General features: G+C 46.5%; 1 protein-coding gene across 1 annotated transcript in view; it reads right to left on the bottom strand.

Moving 5' to 3' along the window:
• Positions 1-13,259, bottom strand: part of LOC144752450 (uncharacterized) — a 198,336-nt gene that overhangs the window by 63,737 nt on the left and 121,340 nt on the right. The window contains exons 28-29 of the mRNA XM_078640374.1: positions 13,204-13,251; positions 12,787-12,852 (exon numbers count right to left, since the gene is read on the bottom strand). Coding sequence (XP_078496500.1) covers positions 12,787-12,852; positions 13,204-13,251 — 114 coding nt within the window. The remainder of the gene's footprint in view (positions 1-12,786; positions 12,853-13,203; positions 13,252-13,259) is intronic.

The raw sequence follows: 13,259 nt of genomic DNA, 5'->3' as shown, positions 1-13,259 counted from the left end.
GGGGAGGATGCGGTGCAAGTGCCGGATGTTCCTGTGAGGGTTCACACGGTGGTGGCGGGAAGAGGTAAGCTATATATTCCTTACTTATTGAGATTGAAGACTGCATAGTGTGCTTTCTGCACGGGTGTATTATAAATCAACCAGGCAGTATCCTCCTCTAAATGTACTTCGACTTAGCTGTAAAGTTTTTGGTGAGAAGAATCCCAATAAGATCTTAGATGAACTTGTTGGATGGGATGAACGAAAAGCGAAAGAAGGGTGTAAGTAAGTGTGGAAGGACGAGAAAATTTATGATGGCTGGCAAAGAAGAATGATATGTGTTTGCTTGGTCCCCGAGGTGGCTGGGAAGGAAAGAATATGGTATGGTGCATGGCTGGGTCAATGATGAAGCAAGGATGGGTGGAAGGAGAACAGCCTGGGTGGGTGAAACAGAAACTGTATGTGTGCATATACTTTGAATGGATGGATGCCTGGAGCATGGTATTATCTGACTCTTAGATAGCATATGTGTATCTAGAGAGAGTAGATGGTCACTGGATGAACTAAGTGTTACCTTGAAGAGCATGTAACACCGCACCCGCACGTCCGTTCCAGTGCAGGGAAGGCAAGGAAAAGAAGTTGTTAATTTGTCCAATACTACCATGAATAGTAGCAGTAGTTTGTATTGCAACTGCAAGCACAGCATATATCCGGTTATTACGGTGGACACTCCGTACCTCTCTTAATAACTTTAGTTTAGTAGTAGTACGTCATTCATGTGTGGGTGTATCACTGTTCACTCAATAATAAGCAAAGCACCTAAAGTCATCCCATATGTCATCAAATACATCCCATGTGAAGTGATAGATAACAAATTATTTAGCTTCTTCATTTTCCTTTTCTAGTACTCATTTGCACTGTAGGGTGAAAGGTAAATTAATTAAGCAGTAGCCCTTGTAACAGAGTATTCTCAGTGCCACCCGTAATAGAAAAGTAATAGCTTCACCACCTGCATGTACTGGACCGGTACAGTAACGCAAGTCTGTCTCACTCATCATGGTGTGCGTCTGTTTTTCTCGGGTGCAAGTTCACTGCGCTGGCATTCTGCCGGCTTGCATAAGATAACGTACCAATTTTCCTAAACAAGAGAGAAGAAGAAGAAGAAGACTGGTGTACTGTCATAGTCGACTGTAATGGAAGTCCATAGTGGTCGTAGAATTTGTTCATTAAACTCCCACTAATGTTAGAGCAAGGATGCAGAAGTGGGAGGTTAGATAGATACTGTCCTCAATAGTTATGTACTGTGCTTTCAATTTGCTACTTGTACTGTGACACAACTTTCGGCTCAATCACTTTGTGTTATTAATGTTAAGGAGCATTGGTTACAGACTATGTCTTTCTTTCTTCATATAGTTGCTCCTTCCAAATCGACATCACGGAGGGAGCAGGCTCGAATGGCCCGGCAACGGAGGCTGGATGCCACTGTCGCCGAATATCGGCGGCTGGTGGCCCTGGAGGAGGAGGACACGCAGTCAACCGGTGGAACCACAACATCCTCCACTGGGACAGCTGCATCCTCCTCCGTGCCCCCACGGGCTGCCAGCCAGCACAGTGCTCCAGCGGTACGGAGCCGGGCTACCAAAGCCAACCGCCACCGCCAAGCAGCAAAGACATCAGCTGCCCCCCCCAGGAGTTGCAAGGCACGCCAGCGCCGCTTATCCCTAAGAGTGTCCTACCTGGAGCAGGAGGTCCATAACTATAAGAACTTGGTGGAGGGCCTCCGCTTCGACCATTCCACCCTCCGCAAGGAGTATGAAGCCCTGGCCGCTAAATTCAACAGCACCCTCCAGTAGTGTAGTGTCCCTTGCCCTTTTTTTAGAGACTTTTGGGGGGTGGGATTTGGGAGTTGGGTTCTTTTTGGGACTTTTGAAAGACAATCGTTGGGGTTAGGGAGGGTCTTGAGGGAGATTATTTTGTTAGGGCTACATAAATATACTTTTTTAAACTTTATCTGACCATACCTGTTTTTTACTGCTTTTGAGTCTGGTGGGTGGGGGTTTAACAGTAAGTTTGTTTTCCTGAAGAGTCCTAGGACTTTAGTAGTACTACCGTCAATCTCTCGTCTAGTCCTAATACTCCATTATACTACCTCCAACCAAACGCTTATCTTACCTGTAATTTGTGTTTGAAAGTAGGGCTAGGCCCAGGGCTGGCTCCACGGGAAATGGGGATTAAGGTTGCCAATCCTGGGCGGATGAAATGTCCTCATTGCGGTGGTACTAGTGGTGTGACACAGTGGCAGTTGCATGCCTATGGAAAAAAAGAAAACGAAACCTGGTTTGTCCTTACTGTAGCATTACAACGGTTACGGTACGATAGAGAATATAGCAGGTGACAGTACACTAGAACAGTGCCACAATGTAGCCTAACAAATGGTAAAGTATTGCAAGTATAACTAGTACTTGCGTTGAATTTATTTGACATTGGCTCCTACTACTACAAGAAATAGTACTGAAGCTGAGTAAGTCTAGAATATATCCTCGGATTCCTTCACCAGCCTGTTGCTATGACCTTATCCTCCCCAGCAAGTGTGTGGAATTATTGATGTAATTTAGTCACACATCAAGCAAAACCACACAGCCCGGGGGAAGAGGGTTAGGGTTTGGAAAATGGATGGGAATGGGGGTTTCTTTTTGGGTAGGTTTTGTTGAGAGAAGAAAAAAAAAAGCACAGCATGGACAAACAATAATTGAAGATAAAGAAATCTTTGGGTACAAACTAAAGCTAACCACAAATCTTTTAAGTGACATAAAGGAAGTGCATGCCCTACTGCATGCATTGTTAGTTACTGAAAAGTAAGTAGTACTAGAATGCGACAGTACAGGGCTGCAGCGTTTTGACTAGCCTATCTCTGCACTCAGAGAAACACTTCTTACATTAAATTAGGTTTAAAAATTAGCCGAAGTAAAACCTATAGAATGGCTGTAGGGATCAATTTAGAAGCAGAGAGAAATCCAAGAAATGCAGTCACACTCATAGAAGAAAACAATGGATACTGTATCTGTATGTTGTTGGAGTTGTCCTGTTGAATTTGGTAAGTAAGTTGCATGCAGCAAACAATTCCTCTTATTAGCGGCACTCCTCCATTCCAGCTGACGCTTCGTCCATCAATGTTGGTGACCACTGACAGAAGACACCCTGTCCACTGCCTGCCTGGCGGATGTTGAATTGCGGCTCGTTAATGTGAAGCCTGACTCCATCTTTTTTCCCCATTGCACAGACTGAAACCCGGCCTGTAATTATTGAACGGAAAACAGTAAGTGCTATTACAATACCACTGATAAATAAATATAAGGTATGTACGCTGTGTGGTGCAAAAAGTCACACTTTGATTTTCCTAATAGACAGTACAATATTTTTGAAATTGCGTACTCTGTCTGAGTCACCTTTTGAAGGATAAATAAGTATGGCCAAATTAATTTAGCGGATCTTTCCCCTCAAGCTAGGTGTACTGTAAACTGTGTTTTAGAACAAAATTAGACCTTCCCAGCAGTGCTCCCACCCAGACCCTTACTAAAGCCAGTCGCAAAAATGTAGAAGACCCCCAATCAGATCTCAAAAAACGAGGCCTAGCAGAAAAATGGTGACAAAACGTACTTTGAAAGTAAAAGTAGGCCCAAATACCCCCTTACCAACCGTGGATTGTATTCAAACCACTTGCAAGCAAGCAAAAGTATCCATAGCCAGCATCGCTCCAAGAGTGCTTCAAGACCCCAGAACTCAGTTGCAAAAATCTAGAACACCCCGAAACACATGCAATCCTGCTGCTAGGGCTAACCCTAACGAACCCTAAGTTACAAAAAGTGCCAAAAGGCTTTTCCTTATGGATTTTGTCCAAACCACTTCTATCCGGTATTAGACCTTCCCAGGAATGCCCCAAGAGACCCGCCAACCCACCCGCAAAAAAGCACGCGACAACACCCCTAAACAGCCAAAAATCAAAATCTCATACTTACAATATCTCTCGGCCTTCGGTCCAAACGCGCTGTGCAGCTAGGTCATCATAACTCCTGTTTTCCACCACGGATTTCCTGAAAAGCAAGTGCAATCAAGATTACACTGTCGCAGCAGTGCTCCGACAGAGACACCAAAACCCACCCACAAACACCAGGAAGCCCCCCAAACAGGCCCCCGAAAACGCTACATTGAGCAAGATGTCAGAAGAAATAGCAAAAAAAAATTCTGCATGGATTTTGTCCAAACCACTTCTATCCGGTATTAGACCTTCCCAGGAATGCCCCAAGACCCGCCAACCCACCCGCAAAAAAGCACGCGACAACACCCCCAAACAGCCAAAAATCTAAATCTCATACTTACAATATCTCTCGGCCTTCGGTCCAAACGCGCTGTGCAGCTAGGTCATCATCATACCTCTTGTTTTCCACCACGGATTTCCTGAAAAGCAAATGCAATCAAGATTAGACTGTCGCAGCAGTGCTCCCAGACCCCAAAACTCACCCACAAACACCCGGAACCCCGCCAAAGACCACCTCAAAGGCAAGCAAGTCAGCAAAAACGGCAAGAAATTTCCGCCTCATATTTGGTCCAAAACACTTTTATCCGTTATTAGAGCTTCACAGCAATGGGCCCAGAGCCGTCAACTCACCCGCAAAGAAGTAGAACACCTCCACAAGTGCTGAGTCTTTCTTCATTGGGCGTAATCCAGCCCTCTGCTTTGAGGGAAATAGGAGTCTGGAGGAGGAGGATAGAGGAGCATGTTCTTCTGAACTTGTGAACCTGAGGAATGTAGACTGCGGCACCTTCAAATCAATAAGCAAACAAGTGAAGACAGTTCTGCTGATGGGCTTGTTTTTGTGATTAGGTGATTAAAGTTTGAATTAAATTAACTGTGCAAAACAAAGAAAGACAGACACACAGGAATAAAAGTGAATAATTAAGGACGAAAAAGAAAGTTATTGATTCATTGTCTCATTTTCAGGGCTCGGTGTCAGGGAATAAGAATAAGAGTTCGTCATCATACTCTGCGAATTCAGGCAGGATGAGGTCAGCGTCACCGAACAGAGAAGAAATTCCCTCATCTACGTTGCTGTCCTCCTCGTCTTCATGCGGTGTGCTTTCTCGTACTTTGTAATCTGGTGGTATGAGGTGCTGATTCATCTTTATCATTGTTAACCTCTCCACATTTTTGGGCGAGAGGCGGCTCCGTTTGGGAGTTACAATGCCACCAGCAGCACTGAAAACACGTTCAGAAGACACACTTGCGAGTGGGCAAGACAAGTAGTTTATAGCCAGGTTGGAGAGCTGTGGCCACAATTGTTTTTTCCCATGCCAATACTCCAATGGCTCATCATTAAGAAAGACCTCTGTTGAGTCATTCAGATAGTCCTGCACCATCGACTCAAGCTCCTCAACGGTTCCTCCACTTTGCTTACTTTTTGCTGTGCCTGTGACCTTTTTTCGAGAACCATACCCAAGCCAAGTTAGCCAATCCTCCTCAGCAGCCAATGTTACTCTTGTGTGTGGTGCAGATGATCCGGTTGCCGGTGTCTTTAACGGCTGAGAGGTCACTTGTGCCACAGCCACAGGTGCAGAAGTGGATTCTTTTGACTGGGGATGGCCTGCTGATGCTGATGCTGATGTACTGCCTTCTCCTTCAATATCCTGCCGTTCTTTTTCAAACCTCTTGGCTGACCTGGCTAGCCAAAGTTTGTACTTTTTAACATCTTCATCAGCAAAAGGAAAGAATGCTTGGCCTGCCAGCGCCTTTTTGTAGCGTGGATCCAGAATAGTAGCACAAATGTAATGCTGTTCTGATTTGATCATGTTAAGACGTTCATCACCACGTAGGCGCTCTAATAATTTCTCCGACAAAACAAAAGGGTCTTTGTTTTTTTCATCTTTTTCTAACTCAGAAGACACCGCCTTCAGTTGGTGCTCCAGCATGCACAACAATGGGATAGCTTTTCCCAAATTACAGTCCTCCTTGCTGACTGCACGCGTGAAGACCTCAAAAGGACGAAGCATGTCTGTCAGGCTTTTCACTATGTCCCATTGCGCCGCACCCATCCTCAGGTCCTTCTGAGCTGTACCCTGTTTTAAGAAATAGTGATCGAGTACCGTATACTGCTCATACAGACGCTCAAGCATGTAGAAGGTTGAGTTCCAACGTGTTGCCACCTCCTGGATGAGTGCTTTCACTGGCATTCGACGTTCATGTAGCAGGCTCCTCAGATGCTTCCGGGCCTTAAAAGAATGGCTGAAATGGTTGCACATTTTTCGGCAGGTGGCCATTACCTCGCACGCTGGACTGTCTTTATCACTCAAGAGTTTTTGAACTACCAGGTTGATACAGTGCGCCAAACACGGCACTCTGAAATAGTCACCCAGCGCCATGGCCTTAACTACATTGGCGCCATTATCCGTGGAAACATAACCAATCTGGCGTTTTTTTGGGGACAGCCAGTGAAAGACCTTTTTGTTAAACTCGTCCAAAATGTTTCGTGCTGTGTGACTTTTCTCCAAGCCAAACATGGCTAGTGTTGCATGTTTCCGAGCAGCTTTAAAAACTTGGTCCGGGTCAACACCTGCGTTTAGCTTTGCTTTAACACCTGAAAAAGAGACCCAGTGTGCAGTGATGCACATGTAATCCGTGCCTGCGCCACTGGTCCACATGTCTGTTGTCAGATGTATAGTGTGAACAGCACTCTTCTGCAAAGCTGCCCCAATCACCTCCAGCACATCTTCATGTAGTGCTGGAACCGCAACTCTGGCAAAATAGAACCGGCTAGGAACCTTCCATTTAGGGCAGAGCGCTGCCACTAATTCTAGAAAACCTACCTCTTCTACAAAAGAAAAAGGGAGAAGGTCCACAGCTAGCATTTTAGCCAGCTTAGTGTTATACAGACGCGTCAGTGGGTGGTTGCGTTCATATGGCGCGTCTGAAGAAAACATGGTTCTAATGTTGCCCTGGACCAAGCATTTACGCGATGATAATGACTTCGTTGACCCAAGTATGCTCGCTGGTGAACTTTTTCGCGTTGGTGTCTCACTCGCTCCAACACTCTTAGTGTGCCTCACATGGGGTGTGCTGCTGACAGGGGTACTGGGTGTAAGTGAAGTGTTTGACACGTCTTCTTCCTCCTCGTCATCATCAGATGAAACATCAACGTTTTCTTGACTTCCAATTCGGGCTTCCTTGATTGCCTTTAGGTGCGCATACCATTGGACAGTGTGCTGTCTCCTAAGATGACCTCTCTGGCCTCCGGTACCATAGTTGGTACCAAACTTACCACGACTAACTGCAAGCTTACAAATGGTACAAATGGCGAACTTTTCCCTTTTTGGGCCAACAGTAAAGAAGTCCCAAACTGGGGACTTGAAGTGTCTGTGGGGGCTGGAGGAGGCGGCGATACTGGTGGTGGTGGTCATGCTGCTAATGCCAGATAAAGTGGAGGATCTGGATTGCCCAACTTTTGTACGTTGTGCACTTTCACCGCCACTAATTAAGGTCGAGGTGGATGGAGGTCCCTTCTTGCGAGAAAGAAATATGAAAGCGGTCCGAGTTGTTGTACTACTTAACTCCAATGATTGTGGTGTTTCCACTGCCTCCTCGTCGACAACATCATCATCATCATGCTCAGCAGCTTTTCGGGCTAGGGTCAAAATGTCTGTTTGCTGCATGCCCGCTGGGGCTGCAGTGACCTTTATGATGACTGGGTCGTCGTTGTCAGAGTCTTCATCAGCAGCAGTATCCGCCACTTCTTGTTGAGCCTCATCATCACACTCCATAACTCTGAGACTTTGGACGAGCTTCCTTTTACGCTTAACTACCTTTGTCAGATCATGGTGTGCCTCACTCTCAGACGGCAGTGGTGCTGGTTCCCAATTTTGATCCGTATCATCAGAAGGAGGTGTGCTTGAAGAAGATGTAGACACCACCCTTGATCTCTTCCTTGCTAGGGGTGTGGAAGACAATGAATGATCATCAGGAGGAGTGTCTTCCTCAAATGATACCTCGCCTTGATTGTCGATTTCCTGATGTGCCCCTACTTCGGGAGGAACAACTATTGTGGGCACTTGTGACCCTCCATGCACCTCTGCTTGCGCATCTCCTTGCGCTGCCTCTCCTTCCACATGTACTTGGGCTTGTACTTGCACATGTGGTTTTTGTTGCGGCTGTGGTTGTTCAACACTCGTCAGATGAGTTACAACAACCTGTGTTGATTGAGGGACATTGCTGGTCGATGGTGATTGAACAACTAGACTAAGTGCCTCTGCAGCAGTGAAGGGCTTGCACTTAAGTTGGCGTGGTGGTGGTGGTGGCACTGAGCCCAATGGAGCGGGGGTGCTGCTCCCAGCTTGGTTCCCAGCAGATCCCGCTGCTGCTGCAGGCATACTTTTTTTTTTACTCCCAAAAAAAGGGGCGGCCGGCACACCAGTCTCCTTGGTAACTTGCTTCTTCTGCTCCTTACTGGCAACTTTCTTGCTAGAGGAGCTACGGGTAACTTTTTTTGGGGCCATCTTCTTCAGAGCAGGTCAGAACAGCAGGCAGCAGTTGCACGAGTTGCAGAGTTGTCTGTGTCCAGACGTGACGTCGCGTGACGTTATGCTGCACACACACACCGCTGCAGGACTTCTTCCTGGCACTGGTGGTTCTCTTGAGTCTTGTGCACCTAAAAGCAATGGAAGACAGAGGAACATCAGTTCAGTTATGCACCCCAAAAAATCGAAAAACACAGAAAAATCAGCACAATCCCATGCCATCCATGATGTTTACATTCAAGACACCACACAGAAAGACTAGGCCCATGCAACACTCACTACCCCTGGGGATAATGGATGAAAAGTAGGCAAAATAAGTGCAGGCCTCAGACACTGCCTCTCCTCAAAATGGCCCCTTGCACCCCAAGCGCATGTTGCCTGTACCAGCCTGCACTCAAGATGGCCACCACCACCACCCACATGGCCAGTCCACATCAACAATGCACCCCAAAAAACCAGAAAAACACCCAAAAATCACCACAATCCAATGCCATCCAGGATGTTTACATTAAAGAGAGTGAGACCCCACAGGCACACTCAGTCCGACCCCACAGGCACACTCAGTCCATGCACCACTACCCCTGGGCAAAAGGCCACACCAGCAGCCCCACAAAAACGACAAAAAACACAAAATTCAGCACAATCCCAGCCCATCCATGGCCTCAATGGTGTTTAAATTCAAGAGGACACCCCACAGAAAGACTAGGTCCATGCAACACTCACCACCCCTGGGCAAAGGGCCCCACCAGCAGCCCCAAAAAACGACAAAAACCACAAAATTCAGCACAATCCCAGCCCATCCATGGCCTCAATGGTGTTTAAATTCAAGAGGACACCCCACAGAAAGACTAGGCCCATGCAACACTCACTACCCCTGGGCATAATGGATGAAAAGTAAGCAAAATAAGTGCAGGGCTCAGACACTGCCTCTCTTCAAAATGGCCCCTTGCACCCCAAGCACATGTTGCCTGTACCAGCCAGCACTCAATATGGCCACCACCACCACCCACATGGCCAGTCCACATCAACAGTACACCCCAAAAAAACCGAAAAACACCCAAAAATCACCACAATCCAATGCCATCCAGGATGTTTACATTAAAGAGAGTGAGACCCCACAGGCACACTCAGTCCATGCATCACTACCCCTTGGCAAAAGGCCACACCAGCAGCCCCAAAAAACCGACAAAAAACACAAAAATCAGCACAATCCCAGCCCATCCATGGCCTCAATGGTGTTTAAATTCAAGAAGACACCCCACAGAAAGACTAGGCCCATGCAACACTCACCACCCCTGGGCAAAGGGCCCCACCAGCAGCCCCAAAAAACGACAAAAACCACAAAATTCAGCACAATCCCAGCCCATCCATGGCCTCAATGGTGTTTAAATTCAAGAAGACACCCCACAGAAAGACTAGGCCCATGCAACACTCACTACCCCTGGGGATAATGGATGAAAAGTAGGCAAAATAAGTGTAGGCCTCAGACACTGCCTCTCTTCAAAATGGCCCCTTGCACCCCAAGCACATGTTGCCTGTACCAGCCAGCACTCAAGATGGCCACCACCACCACCCACATGGCCAGTCCACATCAACAGTACACCCCAAAAAACCCGAAAAACACCCAAAAATCACCACAATCCAATGCCATCCAGGATGTTTACATTAAAGAGAGTGAGACCCCACAGGCACACTCAGTCCATGCATCACTACCCCTTGGAAAAAGGCCACACCAGCAGCCCCAAAAAAATGACAAAAAACACAAAAATCAGCACAATCCCAGCCCATCCATGGCCTCAATGATGTTTAAATTCAAGAAGACACCCCACAAAAAGACTAGGCCCATGCAACAGTCACCACCCCTGGGCAAAGGGCCCCACCAGCAGCCCCAAAAAAATGACAAAAACAACAAAAATCAGCGCAATCCCAGCCCATCCATGGCCTCAATGGTGTTTAAATTCAACAAAACAGTTGTATCATGCACCCATAACCAACCCTGGTCCTACTGGATACTGTGGCTACCCACAATATATTTTATTTAATGTTCTGAAAAAGTTCCAAAATTGTAGTTGCAGCAACTGTAATGCCCCAAACAAACTTACTTGTGAAAGTTGATTTCTAATCCAAAACTGATCCAAAGAAAGTCAAAAAGGCCTCAAATCCAAATATCCAGCAGCACCCACAAAAAGTAATCCTTCCAGGTCAAGGTCCAAATGAAAGTGACCAGCACAGGAAGAAAGCACTGGGAGGAGCCTGCTGGACAGGAACAGGAAGTTGGAGACTGTGGGGCACTTCCTTCCTCCCCCCCCACCAAAAAATGGACTCCTTGCAAAAAAAAAGGCCATGCAAATGTCAACCTGAGGAGTGATTCTGATAAAAATCATCATTTTCTGAAGGTTTATCCTGTTTGCTGGTGGATTTCTTGTGCAGAATTGCAAAATCTCTATTTCGCGAGTGCGAGATTGTTCCTGTCCGCCGCAACTACGTGTTCGCAATTGCGTACTCTCGCGAGGCGTGCTGTGCAAGGTGGCAAGCCGCGATTACGTATTCGCGGGCGCCAAACTCCCGCGGGATCCCGCAGCAAGATCCAAAATGGCGCAGCACTCGCAAAATATGATCGAGGAAAACAACTCTGCAAACGCTTAATGACGGAAAGTGAACGCCGTGCACCACGCCGCGCGCCGCAATATTGTATCACCAAGCAAAAAATCCGCCGCGAGCGATTTCACGGATTTTCGACAAATTCGCGAGAGTTCGCGGATTGCGAATTTGCCGAAAATCCGCAAAATCCGCGATCGGAGCGGATTTTACGCCCATGCTTACTCACCTGTAAGCGCGGGTACAGCCCGCAGTGCCACGGGACAGTTGACTCGATCCAAGTCCCCTGTGTTGAGGCAGGCGTCTGTCCCTAATCACACAGTGGTCCGCACACCTTGCAGCGAGTCAGCATGCCTCAACAGCCCCTGTGCACCACAGCTGCAGCCACAAGACTGCAGTAGCCACAGCAGCATCCAAACCAGGGCGGGCAGCTCCTCCCCTTGCTCTGCCACTCCAACCCCCATGACAGACGCCCAAGATCTCACTGCTGCTAGGCCTAATCAGGGCCCAGGTAGTAGGCTTGTAGCCTGCAGGATATCGCAAAGAGGCAGCTCCGGTGGCCCGAACGGTTATTGCGTGCCTGCCCCAGCCACACTCCACAGCACACAGCTCTGGTTTCCAGCTGTCCAGGCATGCCTACCCACCACCTTCCAGCACCCTGCAGAGGGTGGTATTCAATCCCCGTCGCCTAGTGTCAGGTAGGTGATTGAGGCAGGTCAGTGGACGACCACCCCAGTGGAACACACCTGACTAGGCTGCAGGTTCGCAGGACAATGACTAAGTTCTGCGAGAAGGAAGTATAATCTCCAAAATGGGTTCTGTGGTACCACACTGGACACAGGAATGAGAAGAGCGAGTGCTCTTTAGTGGATGTGCCTTTCAGGGTGACCCGAAATTAAACACTTTTAAATGTCAGAGAAAGTTGCAGAAACACAACCTCTCCACGGAACTCCCCATTCTAAACTATGAATATGTTAATACCTTGTACACCTTGGGTGGGCATTCTGTTACAAATTTGTGGTTGTGCAGGTCAATTTCATGAATTTCTATATGAATTTGAGGAGGCACAGTACACAAAATGAACAGCACTATAAACTCATTACCCATAATGTACAATTGTAAGTATACTATGGCAAAATATTTTAAACTGGGTTTATGCAACAGCAAATACATATTCAAGAATCACAGATCAATGGCAGGGATGATTTATATATATGAGGAAGTGAATGTGTTTAAAAGGCTGCATCATGGAAAAGACGAAAAAGGACCTTGGAGAGATGGTACTTCATGTCTGAGGAGTGGACTTGACTAAAGGAGCAAAGAATTAAAGAATTAATAATGGCTGCCTAAATCAGTGAACAGAGGGGTGAGCATGTGAAGGGAGTAGCCGAGAACAGATCATACTAAGTACCAAAGTCTGTGCACAAGACTTTAGTCTTAAATTACTCTGAAATGTGTGCCTCAGCAAACCGAAGATGGTCGTGAGTTTAGAAAATCTAACCTTGGAACCAGGCCCTCATCTCTCATTGATAATGGACAAAGGGTATCTCTAGTCCTCTAAGCATGGTAAGCATGATCAAAATCAGTGCCAAACAGGATATTCTTGAGTTTTTCACTAACGTATATTAACAGACTGATTATACTAACCACTTCAAGTGGTTTTTCCTCAATTGTCTGACCCAGCTTCTGGTCAGCAACATTTGTTGTAGGTACCTGGAAGAAACAAAAAATGAACTAACATTTACAACAAAATAAAATTGTGTGTGGGTAATTTGGCATTTGGATTTCACAAATCATTGAAGTTCATCTAATGTGGTCACTGGGTTTCTAATGTCCCTTACCTCCTTACATTTGGGATGGAGTCATAAATGCAAATCAGAAAATCATTTTAAGAAATAGAGCTATGGGAACACCTCCACAAGAAATACAATTGGGTGACGGGAAATGGACAGGTGTATGAGTAGTTTAAAAATGTAAACTGATGCCATTTAGTTTCAAAGAACTGGGAAATGTTTTAGACTGTTATCATAACAGCAGTATAAATTCGAGAATAAAACTACTTACTGTGTCCTTTGTGCCCTCTTCACTATCCACTGCACCAGGAAGCAGACTCTAAAGGC

Source organism: Lissotriton helveticus, chromosome 5_1 (assembly GCF_964261635.1).
Source record: "Lissotriton helveticus chromosome 5_1, aLisHel1.1, whole genome shotgun sequence".
Classification (NCBI taxonomy): Eukaryota; Metazoa; Chordata; class Amphibia; order Caudata; family Salamandridae; genus Lissotriton; species Lissotriton helveticus.
Note: the sequence above shows the minus strand (reverse complement) of the source record. Positions and strands in the feature narration are given on the sequence as shown.